The 18913-nt window shown below is 42.5% G+C and overlaps 1 protein-coding gene across 5 annotated transcripts in view; it reads right to left on the bottom strand.

The window, feature by feature from the left end:
• ptk2aa (protein tyrosine kinase 2aa) overlaps positions 1-18913 on the bottom strand; it is a 194414-nt gene that overhangs the window by 139897 nt on the left and 35604 nt on the right. For 3 of the 5 annotated variants that reach the window (XM_037547061.1, XM_037547093.1, XM_037547041.1), the window contains exon 2: positions 3247-3273. The exons of 1 other annotated variant lie outside the window; for it this stretch is intronic. Coding sequence is in view for 1 of the 4 variants with exons in the window: in XM_037547041.1 (XP_037402938.1) it covers positions 3247-3273 (27 nt within the window). In the remaining 3 variants the exon portion in view is untranslated. Of the gene's footprint in view, positions 1-3246; positions 3274-18372; positions 18391-18913 lie in introns of those variants that run through there. One more of the 5 variants, XM_037547152.1, reaches the window with a different exon arrangement.

Below are 18913 nucleotides of genomic sequence, written 5' to 3'. Positions count from 1 at the left end.
CAGAACGGAACAGACAGCCAATCAGAAGTTGAGATTTTGAAACAAGCGTGCTCATTGGCTCCACTGGCTCACAGATACTAAAACTGACTACCTAGGAACTGATATTTGGTTTTGATTGACAGCGAATACACCTGACACACTTCCTCCACTCATCAGATTCGCTTTACAGTCACACTTAGGCAGATAGCTACAGTTCACTTAATCCTCAGAGTTTTCATATGGTTCAAGTGAATTAAAGTACTAGTGAATTAGCAGTTTAGACTGAATAAACAAACGAATTAAAATCTTATCTTCACAAAAATGAAACAGAAAAACAAACACCCCCTTGTATCCCCCCCAGATTCTCTCACAGTCAAATACACTGATCAGACATAACATTATGACCACCTCCTTGTTCAGACACAGCAGTGCTGCTGGAGTTTTTAAACACCTCAGTGTCACTTCTGGACTGAGAATAGTCCACCAACCAAAAATATCCAGCCAACTATCCTGTGGGCAGCGTCCTGTGACCGCTGATGAAAGACTAGAGGATGACCAACACAAACTGTGCAGCAGCAGATGAGCTGTCGTCTCTGACTTTACATCTACAAGGTGGACTGACAAAGTAGGAGTGTCTAATAGAGTGGACAGTGAGTGGACACAGTGTTTAAAAACTCCAGCAGCACTGCTGTGTCTGATCCACTCGAACCAGCACAACACACCACCACATCAGTGTTACTGCAGTGCTGAGAATGACCCACCACCCAAATAGTACCTGCTCTGTGAGGGTCCATGGGGGTCCTGACCACTGAAAAAGTATCAGAGAAACAGATGGACTACAGTCTGTAACTGTAGAACTACAAAGTGCAGCTATACAGTAAGTGGAGCTGATAAAATGGACAATGAGCGTAGAAAGAAGGAGGTGGTCGTGATGTTATGCCTGATCAGTGTATAGGCGAATCCTTTTAATACATGCAATTTGAATATATCATATGACATAAACCGCTTGATAAACAGCAGAATAATAGACTGGACAGGTAACTGTTTCCCATGCATTTGGAATACGGCACATTTTGTTTACCTTCATCTACTATTGCTACAGTAATATAGTACTAATGCAATAATACTAATTTACCAACTAGGCCACGGTCTCTTCATTCGGACCTCCAGCTAACAAAATAAATCCTCCGATCCTCACTAATGGGTGCACATGAAGAAAGAACCACCCCCGCACCCAACCCAGTTCCACATTCATATTCCTTCCCTAAAGCAGTCTCCATATGCTCTGCTGGCTCCACTCTTTTAATGGCAGTGAGTGAAAACCCCCCTCAGTTCACACTGTACTGTGCATATATGTTATACACTGCATAATAAATCAGGCTAGGAAAAAAACTGGAGTTTGGACACACCAGGGCTGGATAAAATACCAGTGATCACGATGTAATTTTCTTAGTAAATCAATAAAACATTTGGCCTGATATATTCATATTATGTGTGTGTGTTTGTGTGTGTGTGTGTGGTTCCATTTGTTTCCACTGACTTACATTAAAAGCAAAGTAGGTTTTTCCTTTTCCTGTAAAGTTACTTTGGGGATAGATGATAGATTTTCTTCTGACAACAGCGACTATATATATATATATATATATATATATATATATACACACACACACACATACATACACACACACACACACACACACACACACACACACACACACACACACACACACACACACACACTCAAAGTAATGATCCACCACCCAAGTAGTACCTGCTCTGTGAGGGTCCATGGGGGTCCTGACCACTGAAGAACAGGGTAAAAGGGGGCTAAACAAAGTATCAGAGAAACAGATGGACTACAGTCTGTAACTGTAGAACTACAAAGTGCAGCTATACAGTAAGTGGAGCTGATAAAATGGACAGTGAGTGTAGAAACAAGGAGGTGGTCATAATGTTATATAAGTATAAAGGTGCTGTTGGAAGAAAACCTTGTACATCTATTTTTGTTGTTTTTCAGTTTTTGACATAATTTGAAAATGCCTGTTGCTCTCTACATTGTGTATAAATTTCATGAGGAATGGACCAAAATTCTGGTTCCATTGCCTTACATTAAATGTAAAGTAGGTTTCTTCCTTCTGTAAAGTTGCCATTTTGGAGATGTGAGGTTTTCTTCTGATAACACGCATACACCCATCCACCCATCCACCCATCCATCCATAACACACCCAGACCAGACCTTGTCAATTTTCAATTTGCAAAAACAATATATAGATGTAGTTTTTATGCTTAAGCACGCAGCAGCTTTACTGGCCAACTCCAGTCATTTATGTCAATTTTGTCCTGTTCACTCACATCCACAACCATTCCACTCTGCAGTTTTATGTTTGACTATGGCAAATATTACAGTCTTTCCTGCTATCAGGAAAGGAGGCTCAGATTCTACCTGCTTACATGTTTCAAGTCTGACATGGACAAGCAGGCGCCTCAACTCCCCTGAAGGCAGATTTAAGCAGGTTTAAGGGACCATCAACAAAATTCTCACACGAGTCGCTGATGAGATGCTCAGCAGGGTTAAAGAAGGGCCTCCATTATCTTGATTCATCAAAATATCCAAAGTAAATACACTGCGTTTGGTAAGAGAGCTCATTTGCATACTGCAGCATCCTGTGACATCAGCATCACAAAGGCCAATATTGCAATAAATATGAACTAATAATACATCGCCCAGCCCTAACGGGACTGTAAGAGGACAACACATTCAGACATTCAATAAACAAACAAAACAGCCATGTACAAACATTATTTTGGTCTGAACTAATACATCTCTCACATAAAGACCCTCACAGCAAGCCCCTCATTTATTGGCTGCAAAGCAGAGCAGCTCACTACGGCTAAAAATAATGGCAGAATGATAATCACGCTCTGCAATCAAGAACTGCCTGAGGTTATGAATTTTTTGCTGTGATATCAGAAACACATGGGTGTGACCAAGTTCACATGAACTCACTGATCTTCACATCTGTGCTTGCCAGAAATTCTTCATGCATACTTTAAATAAAAAAAATCCCTTTCCTTAAAAAATAATAATAATAAAAAAAAATAAAAAAAAATAAAATATTAGCCCATTAGTAAATTATTAAGGAGTTTCATCAGCCAGCAGCAGCTGCAAAGGAGCTAATATTCTGAGACAGTATGTCACTATGATAACTCAACTGGGCACAAAGCCTTGGGAAGAGTCTGAAGACAAAGCCAGAGAAAGCCGCTCACCTGTGTAATAGGAAATTCTTGAAATATCTGTGGAGAGAGAGAGAGAGAGAGAGAGAGAGAGAGAGAGAGAGAGAGAGAGAGAGAGAGAGGTCAGTATGGTTGACATTTCCCACACATTTGCTCAAACACATTCGGTGGCATGTGGTTTTGTGGGTCAGCCATAGTTCTTCAGGGAGGGCCCGCAGCCAGCTAGCCTGGAGGCACAGCGCCCCCTGCCTGCACCGGGACATATCTGGGACAAATCTGCCTCATTAATTCTTGCAACAGTAAGGCTGAACACCTACACTGGCCATCAAATGTTTGGGCACACCTAGCATTCAAGGGTCCATATACTGCATTTCTCTTGTATTTGAAGTCCACTTATGATGTTTTATGCTCCAAAAACATTAATTCTGAGGGACACAGGGAGGTTAGAAAATGGATAGGAACTGGGTAAAAATGAATGAAATGAATTAAACAGGCTGTTTTAGTTCCTGTGCCTTTAAGACTAATATATGTAAATGAGCTCTGTCCTGATTGGTTGCCCTCATACAAAAAGGCAGTATTGGCAGAGCCCCATCTTATAACTTCAGCATGAATAGCTGCTGGAGCAGAAGTGCTGTAAACAGGCGAATATGTAAACATGGGCTGTGTGACATCACAAAATAATGAATTCAAAACAGGCTGTTTTTGCACTTTAGTTTCCATGTATAAACTAAGAAATTAACAGTATACTTAGAAAATTTAATAATGTCTACATACTACATGAAGCTCATTTTCAATGAGGTCATTCTGATTTAACATGATACGGTTCCTTTAACACAATAAAGTCCAAGTATGTCTAGTTAGAGGAAAACAATAGTGATGTGATGGTGCTACCTTAAGAATAAAACCAAAGCCCATGTATTTTATCCATTCAGGTGTCTAAACCACCTTTAGGCTCAACAGAGTTTCAATATGGGCTTTCAACAAAAGTTTATACCAGAAAATTGTCAAATCATTATTTAAATAAAATAAAATAAAACCTGCTTTTCGAGCCAATGTCAATGATGAACTAGAAGCTGAGTGCTGATGCTAAATACAGCGGTAGATACAAAGATTTGCAGTGGCCACTATCCCAATTCATTTTGTGGAAAAGATTAATAATTTGTGGCCATAATAATAGTAACATGTTAATCAAATACACACTACATTTACAACAGGCCTCCGGTAACAAACGGAGGGGCAGTTATTATACAGCCACCTGCCTCAGTTCACAATGGTTTGGAGATTTAGAGTCAGAGGCGCTGGTCTTTGCTATAAAGTGCGAGTGGCTCTGCATTAGTAAGAAGAGCGTAAGTGAATCAGGATGTGCTTTAGCTCCACAGGCAGGAAGGAACAGGGTCAGGAACAGGACTCGGGTTACACACAAAGAGCCCAGCAATTCCAGCCACAATCACAGAGACGTGAGTGATGAGTCAGAGAGTAACAACATTTCAGTCAGAGAGAGAGAGGGGGTAAGATTATATATATATATATATATATATATATATATATATATATATATATATATAGATAGAGAGAGAGAGAGAAAGAGAGAGAAAGAGAGAGAGAGAGGGTGAGACAGAGAGAGAGAGACAGAGAGAGAGAGACAGAGAGAGAGAGACAGAGAGAGAGAGAGAGAGAGAGAGAGAGAGAGAGAGAGAGAGACAGAGAGAGAGAGAGAGACAGAGAGAGAGACAGAGAGAGAGAGAGAGAGAGAGAGAGGGTGAGACAGAGAGAGAGAGAGAGAGAGAGAGAGAGAGAGAGAGAGAGAGAATGTTTGAGAAAGACAGGAAAGAGAGATGAGTAAGAGTGTGATGAGAAATAAGGAGAGGCAGAAACAGACAGTGGTGAGTGAAAAGATGAAGAGAGGGAGAGACAAAAAGAAAGAAAAAGAAGCAGTGAGGGCAGGGGAAAGTGGCAGGAAAGAGATGCACTAGGGCGTAGGAAGAGAGAAAGAGAAAGGAAGAGAGAGGGGAAGAAAGAGAGTAAAGAAAAAGCAGAGTGAGGGAGAGAGACAGTAAGCAGAGGAACAGAGAGGGGGTGGAGACTAAGGAGAGAGACAGAAAAGAAGAGTGAGAGCAGCAAAAAGAGTGCTGAGTAAGGGGGGGGGAAGAGTGATGAGTGAAGGGAGAGAGACAGGGAGAGAGAAAAAAGAAAGAGAAAGAAGCAGTGAGGGCAGGGGGAGAGTGACAGGAAAGAGATACAGAGATAGAGAGAAAAACAGATAGAAATAGAGAAAGATTTTATATATATATATATATATATATATATATATATATATATATATATATATATATATATATATATATGAGAGAGAGAGAGAGAGAGAGATAGAGGGTGTGTGTGTGAGAGAGAGAGAGAGAGAGAGAGAGAAAGAAAGAAAGAGAGTGTGCGTGTAAGAGCGGGAGAGACAGAGAGAGAGAAAGAGAAAGAGAAAGAAAAAGAGAAAGAAAGAGAGGGGGAGAGAGAGAGAGAGAGAGAGAGAGAGAGAGAGATAGAGGGTGTGTGTGTGAGAGAGAGAGAGAGAGAGAGAGAGAGAGAAAGAAAGAAAGAGAGTGTGCGTGTAAGAGCGGGAGAGACAGAGAGAGAGAAAGAGAAAGAAAAAGAGAAAGAAAGAGAGGGGGAGAGAGAGAGAGAGAGAGAGAGAGAGAGAGAGAGAGAGAGAGAGAGAGAGAGAGAGAGAGAGAGAGAGAGAATTACATCCAGTCGATGTTGTTCTGACTGGTAAACAGTGAGTAATCCACTCTACATGCTTAGAAATTCAGTTCCTTTATTTTTTAATTTGGCTCTGCTCCAGTTGTGCAGTGATTCAACATCATGCATAAATCATCCCACTTTAATTCTTTACTAGCCCACTTCTGACTTTTCCAAACCAACAACAATCTGATGGCATGTCGCACGCAAATGAAGAGCGCGGGTGAGTATGGAAACCACTCGCCAGGCCCACGTCTCCACAAATCAGAATCAGCAAGCGATCATCCTGCATAGCAGGGACTGAAAAAAAAAAAAAAAAAAAATCAGGTCATTCTGCTTCCAGCGTACCGAACACGCCACAACTGTTTGTTTATCCACAGCAGTTGATAACAGTTTATATCTGCTGAAAACGCGTAAACAAACACTGTGTCATTGTGCGCTATGAACCCAATCAGGGCTCAGCTTTCTAGACACACTCCGTTTGTGTTTGCTTTATTTTTAGGGGTGTGATGATAAATCAGTGCACGGTCAAAGGGTCATCTGACATACACGATGAACTTAATCGACCCAGACATTTTATGTGATTTTGCGAATGACACCAACAAATAGCCAAAACTCTAAAATCGCTTTTCCACTGCGAGGTACCGACTCGGCTTGACTCGCCTTTTTGGTTTTCCACTATGCGTATCTGGTACCTGGCGCTGTTTAGGTTCCAAGTGAGCTGCACTAATACCATATGGTGACGTAAGAAACGTTACAGATCACAGACCGATCGGAGAGAACAGCTAAACATATATGCTAATGTTAGCTACAGGGTTAGCGTAGCCTTTCGCGCTGCCTTTTTTGAGCAACCAGGATCATCTTGTCGTTTGTAGTTTTTCTCCAAACTCTCCTAGATTTTTTAAATAAATATTTTTTTTTTAGCAGTCTTTTGTTTTGCTGCCATCAGCCTCTTCTGAACAAAATGTGTCTCCATCATGTCACAGCAGTTTCATCTGGAGTCGCTATGAAGGCACAAAGGCAAGTTGAGTCAAGTCATACCATTCAGTGGTAAAGCAGCTTAAAGAGTGACTTAGAAAGAAATGGTCAAACGTGGCTGTAAGAGAACGAGGCTGCTGGGTCAAACAACAGTTAAATCCAACGACACGAGCGAAAGAAGTGGCCGCGCCTTTTTTACGTCGAGCTCGAACACATTCTGGGCGATGAGCCCAGCTATCAGTCAACGAAGCTTCATGATGGCTCCTGCGATGCTGGTGAAGATGAAGCTGAAAGCTCCGGGAGCGACTGGCGTTCTTTGGCAGTTGTGATCGTTTAAGGGGACAGAACATGAACACACAGAGTGGGGAAAGGGTTAACAGAATTAAAATAAATAAATAAACTGAATTAATCAAAGAAATTGGGCAAGATTACGTCGGTTAGAGGTTCAGAATGTCGGTTTCGATTACTTTTCGATTAATTGCCCAGCCCTACCCTCCGGCTGAAATGCACCACATCTTTCCAAACTGTGAAAATAATTTTTATTGTGATCAGTTACGCCTCTGCAGCGCCCCCTCTGGTACACCTCTGCTGTAGGCTCGGATGACGTGTCTTCTTACCAAAGTACCATGACACGTCACAGTATGCAAATCAGTCAAACAACGTTACCACCCCCCGATGACGTCCTACCTGTGTCGCACTCCCATATTTTAAAGCCCAGGAGCCGAGAGTACCCACTCAGGTGCTGAGCTAAACACCCTCTGCACCAAGTGCGTGTAGGTAACCTGAAGGACCTATTAAGTGAGGAATCTTGCAAGTCTCCACAAAGCTGCCGGTGTAGCATCCGATTCACGTGTCCCTACACAAATCAAAGCTTCAGGAAAGGTTCACATTAAATGGCCATTGCTACTGACTCGGTCAACCTTTCATCTGTGCAGCCTTTCTTGAACCTTTTCCTTTGTTTTATCGAATACAGACCTGCTATATTCTACAGCTAGAAGCACTGTCGTCACGTTTTAGGGAATGTTCTACCATTCGGACGCCTCTGCTGATCATTTGCTGGCACTACGTTCACTCCTGGGCGCTTGAGTCAGTGGCTCAAACTGTTAAGGCTCAAGATGCCCTGCCTGATCAGAAACACCTTCCCTCGCCGAAGATATTTTCTGGTGGCTAACGTTAACTATAAAAACACAGCAGCCCACCCGGTTTCCCTCGCAGCCCCACCTCCAAACCCGAACATCACTGCAGTGCCCCTCCCATTTTTGAGCATTTTTCAGAGATGAGCAGCAACAACAATTGCTAATTTCCACGTCTGTGTGTACTCGTAAAAAAACTCAAACACTTTAGTGCCAAAAAAACAAAAACTATTAGTCAATACCTAGAGCCCTGTGGGTTCCACAAAAAAGCGCATGATAGTGCTGTAGAAGGGTGGTAAACATCTGCTCTATGACAGGGGTCAGGACTCTGCTTTCACAGATGGGTTCCTTAAGCTCTTCTAAAACCTGCTAGCTATCATGCTGCCACTACGACACCGCTCTGATGCGGGAGGACTCTCCATTAGTCCATCTCAATAATTTATTGACCATTAATGCAAGACGGCCTCAAAGACAGGCTTAAAGCTATAACCTGGATTAACTTTAGCTCTCATCCTTTACGCGCTCTGAAATTGCTGCAGGTATGACGTCTTTAAGACGACGTAATGATGTAAGAAGCAATGCCATTTTATTCAGCTTGTTTTTTCTTCCTAATCTACTCTTGGACAGTTCTCCCCCCGACTACCAAGGTTTCTGCTCATCACATGATGCGACCAAGCTAGCAAGTGAAAGCTGCAGATCACCTCTGAGACACAAAATGCTCAACTGCATCTTTTCAAACTGCTGGTAACGCAACGTCAATAGGCAGCCTGGAGGAGACATTATCATCACCACCATGCTGAGTAATTGGAGAGGAAGGATCTTCCAAGCCACCCAGAGAAAGAGGACAATTATATTCTCTTGGACTTATGGCTACGGATGGCTGTGGCATCACTGGCATGCAAACTCGAGATGTCCCGATGATCGGGCACGGACTTAAGCTGTATCCCAATTCAGGGGCTGCTCAGTGTCTCTTCAGCCACCGTTTGCTTCTCTGCTGATGCCACCAGGTTCTTGAATCCTAGCCGGCACGCAATGAACCTCGGGTTATGTTGGCTGGCCAAGGATCCATCCGTTGAAAAGAACAACACATTTCCCGGCTGCCTGTGAAAGAGCCTTCGAAATGGGACAGCCTAGTCATGCTGCTGTGACAAAATCAGCCTTCAAATGCAGCCTCTGAAGGATGCAGCCCCTGGATTGGGACACAGCTTTATACAGTTGTGTCGCTCAATGTTCGGATGTATTACCCCTCAGGACGTGCATTTCAACTTCATCTCTTATTCAAACATGTAATGGGTGACAAATGGCCAAAAGGCTAACAGGAAGATAAAATAAATGAATGAAAAAAGGACTTTGGGTCGGCAGGAACGAAAGGCTGTATGCTTGCAATTTTTGCACAAATATTTGAAACATGCAGGGAAATATGTATTTTCATAACTGAGCCAAAGGTTTTCATGTTGGGTAACAGAGGCTGCCTCCTCAGATTTTCTCTTCAGTTGACGATCTGCCAACATGTTTGTCAGAGTAATGTAATTTCACTGTTTCCGAGCAAACACCAGCTACGGTAGCTTGCCGAGTTAGTGATACAGCCACACCAGAGCTGCCTGCATTGTCATGCTATTTTAGATACAGCAAGGTGGAATAGCAAAGTGTCGTAATATACATACTTGCAAATAAAAGTAAACTCATGACTATTTACTGTCCTGTTAAAACAAAACTGCCATGTCACAGAACTGTTAGCCTCTATATTTTCTGTCTTTCCATGACAAAAACACGAACACGTGGATAGTGATTTCAGTACTCGAATACTGGAACAGTAAACCGAGCACTCGAGTACCCATGCACATCCCTAGTTGCCAATATAACATATGGTACCACGACCAGAGGCACGACAGGGGAGGAATTCTGGTGCATTACAAGCAAAAAGGAAAATCTGTTTAATAGTATAAGGATAAGTATAAGATATAATATCTACATATTATAGATATGTAATAATCTATAATATGTATAATATATTTAATATAATCTATAATATCTACGTCTAAGTTCACACAGGTAAAAGCAGCCTTTATTTTTTTTTTGTTTAGCTGCTCACGACATCTTTTGAATGTGACCTAAAGACAGCCTCAGTCTGGGCAGATCAACTCCTAAACTGACCCACATGCACAAAAGAACACTTCACGTTGTTTCTCATGGCTCATCCAGAGATAAACGATCATAACTGCCAACGATCGGCAGTGTCACTCTCCTACGGCCGCGTTCTGCCATTTCTTTCACAATCTCTTTGAACACGGAGGGTTCTGGACGAATCTTTTGTTTTTTTGTACAGAAACGTCACCCTAAAAGTCTGAGGTCTGACAAATGCCGTGGCTTCTAGAAATATGAGTGGTCACTGCATTGATATATGGCACAATGCTACTGCAGTCTTGTGGCGACTGTTGTGACCTTAATAGTGGCATTTTTTTCACTGATGGGCATGTATTGAGTGGATTGATAAAACCAACAATGATCAATTTACATGTAAACGATCTCCAACACCACCATCACTGGGGCTTTGATGGTGACCTAACCTCAGCAGAACATCTTCATCAGATGGTGAGTGTATTGTTTGGCTCCTAGCTGATCTTTAGTGCCCTATGTGAACTTATCACACAACCCCATGATAATCAATACATTCGGTCAGTTGATCGAATCTACATGTGAATGGACGTGTGTAGCGAGCGCACTGACTGCCTGTCCAGAGCTTAAAGGATTAGCCTAGCCTAACCGGCTCGGGATGTCTCTAGCCATCAGGATGGCTCTCTTTAATGGACTTCAGTCACCTTTTGGCATATGCTGCTCTCTCCCGCTGCGGAGGCAAGGCGGCTATGTTTAATAGAGTGATCCGAGCTTGCTGCATATGAACCCTGGTCCCAGCAGCCCTGACCCCGCCTGGCCCATATGCCACACGGCGAAGACGAGGGGGCCGATCCAGGACCAGCCAGCATCATGCATGGGCCAACAGTGCCTGGCCCCCTAGAAGTCTGTCAGACTGGCTGGGGCCCAAACACCTGCTTCACAAGCTGTCAGCAAGAAACCTCCCCCCTTTCTCGCTTTCTCGTCCTCGCTTTCTCCTCTCCCAACCCACCCCCGCCCCCCCCAACTCTCTCTCTCTCTCTCTCTCTCTCCCACACAAACAGGCGAGAAGATATACTGCCTGCAAGCTCGGACATTCAGCTGAGCTTTGTGGAGGAGTTGAATACAGGCTTGAATACAAACACTTTTGACTAGCACAGTGTTCAGACTTAGCGCAGACTAGTGTCAGCCTGAGAACCTAAGCTGTAAACCCGATGCACTTATCCGTGACGCCAAGAACCGGCAAATCTTGAACCCTGCCACTCTGCGCGTGGTAGGACTTTCTAACAGTTCGTTCAATGACAGCTAATCAAACCAAAGCTGAAAATCAGAACACAAACGCAAAAATAGTGCTCCGGTGCCACAAGCGCTAGCACAATGTACCTCTCACCAGTCCACCTGGGTTCCCTCCAGTCCCTTTGTTTGGAACAGAACAGCGACATATCCAAACAGACAGCACTGCCATCCTTAGCTGATCTCAGGCCGACATTAAAAGGCTGCTACTAGATGCTAGAACCGGGACGAACTAGAACCATAACAATATATTATACAGATCACCACAAAATATGTGGTACAGACTTTACAACGTGATATATACATTTATATAAATAAATAAATCACCTACTCTGTTTCCAGCTCAAATAGGTTCAGCTCTCTCTTCTCTCGAAGGGCACTGTGTGAAATGTCCAGAGCCCAGTGAGCGGCATCTGAACAAGCTGCGGCAGCTTTTCTCACCGATCGCAGCTGCTTCTACATCTTTCATCATCTAGGAAGAAAAACCTGCTGGAGGGTTTCAGGCAAAATAGTTTCTGTAACCTTTGGAGGGCCAATATTTGCAGATGAACGCTGTTCATCATAAACCTATTTCTACATGGCTGATATTTTCACTGTTTATCTGACCAGCACAGAAGAGTGAAGGAAACGAACGGCAACCTTAACCACTGCTTCTTTACTATTCAATTTACTTGTAAAGTCTTAGAGTTTATCACTTTGTTTTAGGCCCATTTAATCTGCTGTTTTTGACCATGGTGGAAAATTTCAGAGCATCCCTTCTATAAACACTGGTTAGCATATCACAACATATAACATATCATTTCACGATACGCCATGTTAAACCAATTACCGCTGAAAAGGCACTGATGTTTCATTAACGTTAATCACCTGTACTACTCATTCAGGCCAGTGGCTTGACGCATACGCAGCACTGGAGTAAACGACAAAATCACCCTGCTGTCCTGTAGAACAAGCCTGGCCCAAACAAGCTGCAGACAAGTCAGTCAGTGCAATTTAAGTACCCCTGACTGCTTCTCGTATCTGGCGACAGCGAGAGGCTTTGTTGCTGAAGACAGTCTCCGGCTTTGTTTTTACTGAGAGCGCTTGCAGCCCAGCAATTACAGAGCTGGGTAATTACACAACCGCAGAGAGGAGCAGAGGAAGAGCACATAAAGGCGGCCATCAGCGATTTCATCAGCCTTTCATCACCCCAGACTGCTCGCAGGCCAAGGTTAAAACCTTCTGCTCTATTCACTCATTTTCTCCTTCCCACACTTTTCATTCTTCATCTTCCTTGACTTCATTTGCCCTCGTCCACTATCCAACCACAGCTAAATCCATGTGGTAGAAATCTGGACTTGACGGTGGGTCACAAGCCTCTAATTTGTGTGCACTGCAAATGTTTATAGAAAGGAACTCGCCACCTTCCGCTCCTCAACACGTCCCCATCAAGAGACGGTGAGTGTATTTAGTAGCCAATCAGAATAAAGATTTCCCAGCCACAGTGTCCAGTTCTGGCAGAGGAGAGCCTTAAAGTTGTTACACAACCTTGCATAGTCGTAGGTTTCATCGTATCAATGCCAGAGACAAGAGTGAATGGTAAAGTGATTTGATGTCGATGAAAAAAAAAAAATCAAAGGGGGTGAATAACAATTTTACATTTTTGCCATTCGAAAAAGTGTTCGGTGTGCAAGATATCATCACTCACACGTCCAAATAAATCACAAGAACAATCTAAACTTGCTTACTTGTTGGTGCTTTTCTCCATCTTTACCTGAGAAAATTACAGGTGGAATAACTTACTGTAATTCCACAGAAACGGAACACACGACACGAAGATCCAGATTTGGGTTTAAAGAAAATATAACCCACTAGAAACTCGCTCGTCTTGTAGCACCTGTATCAGCATCAGGATACGAGAGTTTCACCACTGAGGAGACATGTAAAAACTTTATTACAGACGTCTCCCTGATGATCCGATCCGAACAGGGCAGGGGTCGGGAACGCACGGTTCGAGCCCTTTACTGCCCTGTTGAGGCTCCACAGCAGAATTAGATTTGAAGTTAAAAATAAAACAATCCTCCATTTCAGTAAAATGCACACGACATGGTCTAAAATGCTGGAGTTAATGTAGAACTGCTAATCCACCCTTTGACCCTGAAGATTGGTGCGCAAACTTCTGGTCACAGCAGCATAAACGACAATCTCGCTCGGCTAGTAGCTAACAAAAAATGTAAAGACATCTAAGAGGAACATTCATAATTTAGAGCTGAAAGGACTTATTTGTATTTATAAATCACTCCAACTGGTATCCTGTTACGTTTAATTGCAACCATAAAACTGTCAGACACTATATAAAAATAAATAAATAAATAAATAAATAAATTTTTAAAAAGTCAAGTCAGTGTCTCGTTCGATTTTCTCGTTCTACCTTACATGGTGCAGCAGTTACATTCTGGAGCCTCGGCCACCATTTAAGGTGGAACGGGAAAATTCGAACAAAAAGCTGGCAAATGAGAAGCTGGCTTAGGCCAAACAATTTACAAGAATCTATTCTACTTTTGCAGAAAAGTTTCCTGCCAGAGATGCGAGAAAATTGGCTGTAGTTGAGCTAGAGCTTAAAGCTTAAAGCAGAGCGAAGTAAGTCTGCATTTGTGTTTATATTTTTTGGCCTATATTAGCACATTAGCACATACTGAGACATATTTACAGCCACAATGTCAAGATGGACATAAGATGTTGTGGCTCCTAAAGTGGTTTGACTTGACCAAAATCGCTCTTAACATTTGGCTTACCAACCCCTGGAATAGGGATTAGTCGTAGTTACCTGAAAATACAGATAGCCAGACTAATCTCAGTAACCATTCACGTATATATTCATGGTAATAATGTTTCTGATTGACCATTCTACCTAAAACCAGCCAATATTGGGGCACAAACGATATTGCAAAAAACATCTAAGTGAAGCTACATTAAAAAAATAACCAAAGAATAATACATTTTTACATTATAATTTTGTGTAACCACAATTTATGATTTCAGGTCAACTAACACTGATATCACAACGTTCTGTTTTACTTCTTTATTCAAGACATTCAAATACTACTTCTATAAATACACTGATATTCAAAGAGTAACAATGGTTTAAATGTCCATCCTTAGACTGGAGCTGGACCCTCTGTTTACAGTGAACCAATAAGCACCACTTCTACAGCTCCAGACTGTAGAGGACTGCAGGCTAGTTGAGGAAAACACCATGTGGATCTTTTGGAGATACCAGAGGAATCTGCTCTGATACCCCAGTCTCCTGTTTGTCGGAGGGCCTCAGACACAACTTCACCACCGAGATTCACTCCATCAAGCTCTCTCTTCATCTAAACACTCTTTCTATGGACGAATTTGGGCCTAAAATCAGTGCCTGGCTTAATCGATTGTCACCAAGCACAGAAAATGTACTTTGAATGTTCTCTGTATGCCTTGCAGGACACGTCCTGACCGCAGGACACCGTGAAATCAATGCTAATAGTGAACGCTTAGTGAATTTAATGTGGTGATGAGTGGTGAGCAATGCTTCTCTGAAAGTGCTAACTGGAACAAGAGATTTAGTAAAGAGTAAACCTGCCACTTGAACAGAGACCACAGGTTTGGCGAATGGTATTGGGTTAATTTCTGTCTGATTCCAGGTTGTTTAGGTTCTTCTGTCACAGCTGCCGACTGAAAAGCTGCTCAGCAGTGACGACAGTTTGGGAATTTAGTGTAAGGAGCAGGAGAACGAACTGCCAGCTGTGCAGCGAGTGGGCGGAGCTAGTTACTCTGAGGTAGCAACAAGCTGCTTTGTTAAGGAACTTAGGAAGGAATTTTATTTATTTAACTGTTGTATAAAAGCAATAGAAACATTCGAGGTCGTGTGTTATCGTGAAATAACATCACTTGTGCCTGAGGCCAAATCACAGCCGTGATGTTACTTCGCGATGACACACGGCCTTTCGTGGTCTACTGCTTAAATAAACTACCTGGCAAAAGTCAGGCTTGCAATAAACGTTAGTTTACGATTAGGGTTTGGATTAGGGTGAGGGTTTGGGTTCGTCTTACGCTTCAGAAAAAGTATGTCGAAGAGACGTCTAGATGAATGGTCAGCATCTACAAAATGAGAGTTTACAGAAAAACGTTTAACGAGAAACAACGTTCGACGCAGCTATATTGCAGACGCCCAGTCTGCCATTTGTCCGACTCAACCTCAGTGGCTCTCTAAGCTCCCTGTGAAGCACATAGTTGTTCTGTCCACTGTGGTTTCTCTCTCTTTGCCTCTGTGTGATATTAAACCCCGAGCATCCATGCGCAGAACGCAGCAAAGCAGCAGCGGGACATTTTCATGTTCCTCGGCCCCGGAGGAGAGCCAGATGCTGAGCCAGCAGCGTCCACAAGGTCAGGCATCCGAGGCCAGCAGGCCGCTTTTCTATCACTGGGTGCCGAGTCCTTCAAATAGCACACACCAGCTGTAGTTCAATTATAAACAACAATGTCCAGGATATTGAACAGTAATCCATAATGGAGGATGCCAGATGTGTAACATAACACTGTCCCACTTCCGTCCAGTTAGCACTTTCTCTCTTGACCCAATGTGACTTGGCAATAGCGTGTTTTATCCATGCTGCTTAACTGAGTACTTTAAAGGCCAATTCCACCAATAAAACGTCTGCTTGTTTATATGGTTAAGAAGTAAATAAAGCCAGTTGGAGTGATTTGGAGTGAAATGCTCCGTTCCAGATAAACTTGCAGAGTCAGAATTATTCACAGTGGTGGTGATAGGAACCAGACGTCTGAAGAGTTTAATTTCCCTAGGAGCTCCCTCACAGAAAGCTATTACATGAAATGGTTAGGAACATGCTGCCTGATGCCCCGAGTCATTGTTTTAAAATGGTTCTAAGAAGGTTTCAGTCTATATCATACATATATAATTTTTTTTTATCCATTCATTGTGAAGTGGTACACGAACGGTCCCTAAAGAAAACTTACTTTTTTTATTACTAACTACTATTTTACCATCATAAACATTACACACAAGAACTCAGAAGACGCATGTAGCTTCACTGGTGGTTTTGGACAGTAACTGAATATATTATATTTGGCCATATTTGTGTTGTCGACTTGGCTGCACCTGGCTCCTATCACCACTAATGTAAAGAAATCCAGTCATAATGTTCTCTATAATGAACCATTTCACATCAAACCTCTTCAAATGACACGAAAGCCCCTTTTCTGTAAAACTGCTTGTGATATTAGTTTTAGGTCACTACCATAAACACACCACAGAGATTTACTTATAACATGTGGCAATAGGCAGTTGCACCACTACCTCAACATCAAATATCAACACACAAAACATGTCCCTAGCAATTAATGCAAAACTCTGCTCTTCTTAATTAAGAATATGTACATAAGAGGCTCTTATACATTATATAAACCTGCCCCCCACCACCCCCGTCTTCTCCCCACCTCCCCCTGGCTCTCCTCGAAGCCCCCCAGGAGAGAGTTGGGGTAACTGGAGCATGCTTCATACGACAGCCTGAGGCAACAGCCGAGGACCACTTGTACTCTGCCCTATAGGCTCTTAACACCTGCCAAACACACTTATGCTTCCAACCAAACATCCAACCAATCTTTTTTATTTAAAAATATTACACACACACACACACACACACACACACACACACACACATATATATATATGAATGAAGAGAGTAATGATGGTGTGTGTTACTGCGAAGTAACATCACGGCTGTGATTTGGTAGCAGGCACAAGTCAATGGCGATAACACATAACAGTGTTCTATTGCTTTTATACAACAGTTAAATAAAGTAATAAATTAATAAAGTGGCCATGAACGCGGCGTTCCTTAACAAGCGGCTCGTTGTTACGTCAGAGTAACAAGCTCTGCCCACTCGCTGCACAGCTGGCAGCTCGTTCTCCAGCTCCACACAGACCGACTGACAGTTTGGGAATTTAGTGTCGTCTCATATCATCTCATCTGACGTAAGAAGTAAAAACGTTCAAATGGCTTGAGCGTCTCCTACAGCTGTCAGAGTCGTTGCTTAGCAACAGCGTCTCAGCGCAGTGATGTTATGGTGAAATATCAGCACAGTTAGAACACCTGGCTGGAACTAACTGTTATATAATGTGATTTTGAAATGTTAACAGCGTTTACATACTATATCTCGAAGTGTGTATATGGAAACTAAGTTGCAAAAACAGACCATTCTGGTTTCATTTGTTTTTGTGATGTCACAAAAATACAATTCCATATATACGCCTATTCAGCATAAAGCCGTTTAGCCCCGCCTATTCATGCTGAAGTTATAAGGCATGTTTCACTGCTTTCTGAATAAGGTAAAATACAGGGCTGACAAACAGTACAGAGGTCACTGCACTCTGGGTAGCACTCATAAAGGCACAGCAACAAAAACAGCCTGTTTGATTCTAAGGGATAAAGAAAGGCTGGAAAATGGTTGCGCAAAAAGGAATGAAATTAAGACACAAAACAAGAGAAACTACTAAAAATATAGCAATATAGCAGATCAGCCAAGACATGCTATGTAGTATAGCTAAAAACAGTAGCAGGAATAATTTTACCTGCACCCTGTCTGTTTCTATGGATATCGGAATGATATACAGTGTCAGAAAACACATAAGCAAGACTGATTAAGATGCAGTTTGAGGTAAATGTGATGATCTAGATATGCATGATACTAATTGGTCTAGCATAAGCTTCAATTATTTCCATTACTTTAGCTGCATCAGCCTCATAGCTTCAAAACTAATAACTTCATACACCAAACATGTCTCAGCTGATCAGCTACATTTGCAGTTAAATGAAAATTGCGTAAATTAGATGCTGGCTTTAATAACCATAGTGAAATGAATGATGTTAGTTACCTGTATTCGCTACTACATTTCAGTGGATCCTGACAGGGCAGCAGAAACAGCACTTGTTTTTGCAAACAAGTCAACTAGACATCAATATTTCAAAGGGAGCAAAATAATAAAGCAGCATTAAATATTAACCAGAACTGATGATCCGAGCTGGACAGAGATGCCACGACTCGGCTGCACATCGCACTTAAGAAATGAAAGAGGCCATCCGTCATTGTGACACGCTATTATCATGCGAGGTTGTAATGATGCGCTACGCGCTCCAGCAGAGCAGATGCTCTCTGGAGCCAAGCTGATGCTGGACACGCGTAGATTTCCCACGTCAGAATGTCTACCAATGGCCATTTAGAGGGGAACCTACTGCACTATCGGCACCATCATAAGGATCGCTGCAGTGAGGATTGTGATAGTGGTCGGCACACCATGGCTCATTTTGGTCCATCTAACAGAAAGCTGGAGCTAGTTGACCAAGACTAAGGAAAAAACAAAGCCAAAATATGTCTTTGTGTACCACAATGCATACAGTCACAATGCATTACAGTAC

This window comes from Pygocentrus nattereri, chromosome 1, assembly GCF_015220715.1.
Source record: "Pygocentrus nattereri isolate fPygNat1 chromosome 1, fPygNat1.pri, whole genome shotgun sequence".
Taxonomy (NCBI): domain Eukaryota; kingdom Metazoa; phylum Chordata; class Actinopteri; order Characiformes; family Serrasalmidae; genus Pygocentrus; species Pygocentrus nattereri.
The sequence above is the reverse complement of the archived record's forward strand: the minus strand, read 5'-3'. Positions and strand labels throughout refer to the sequence as shown.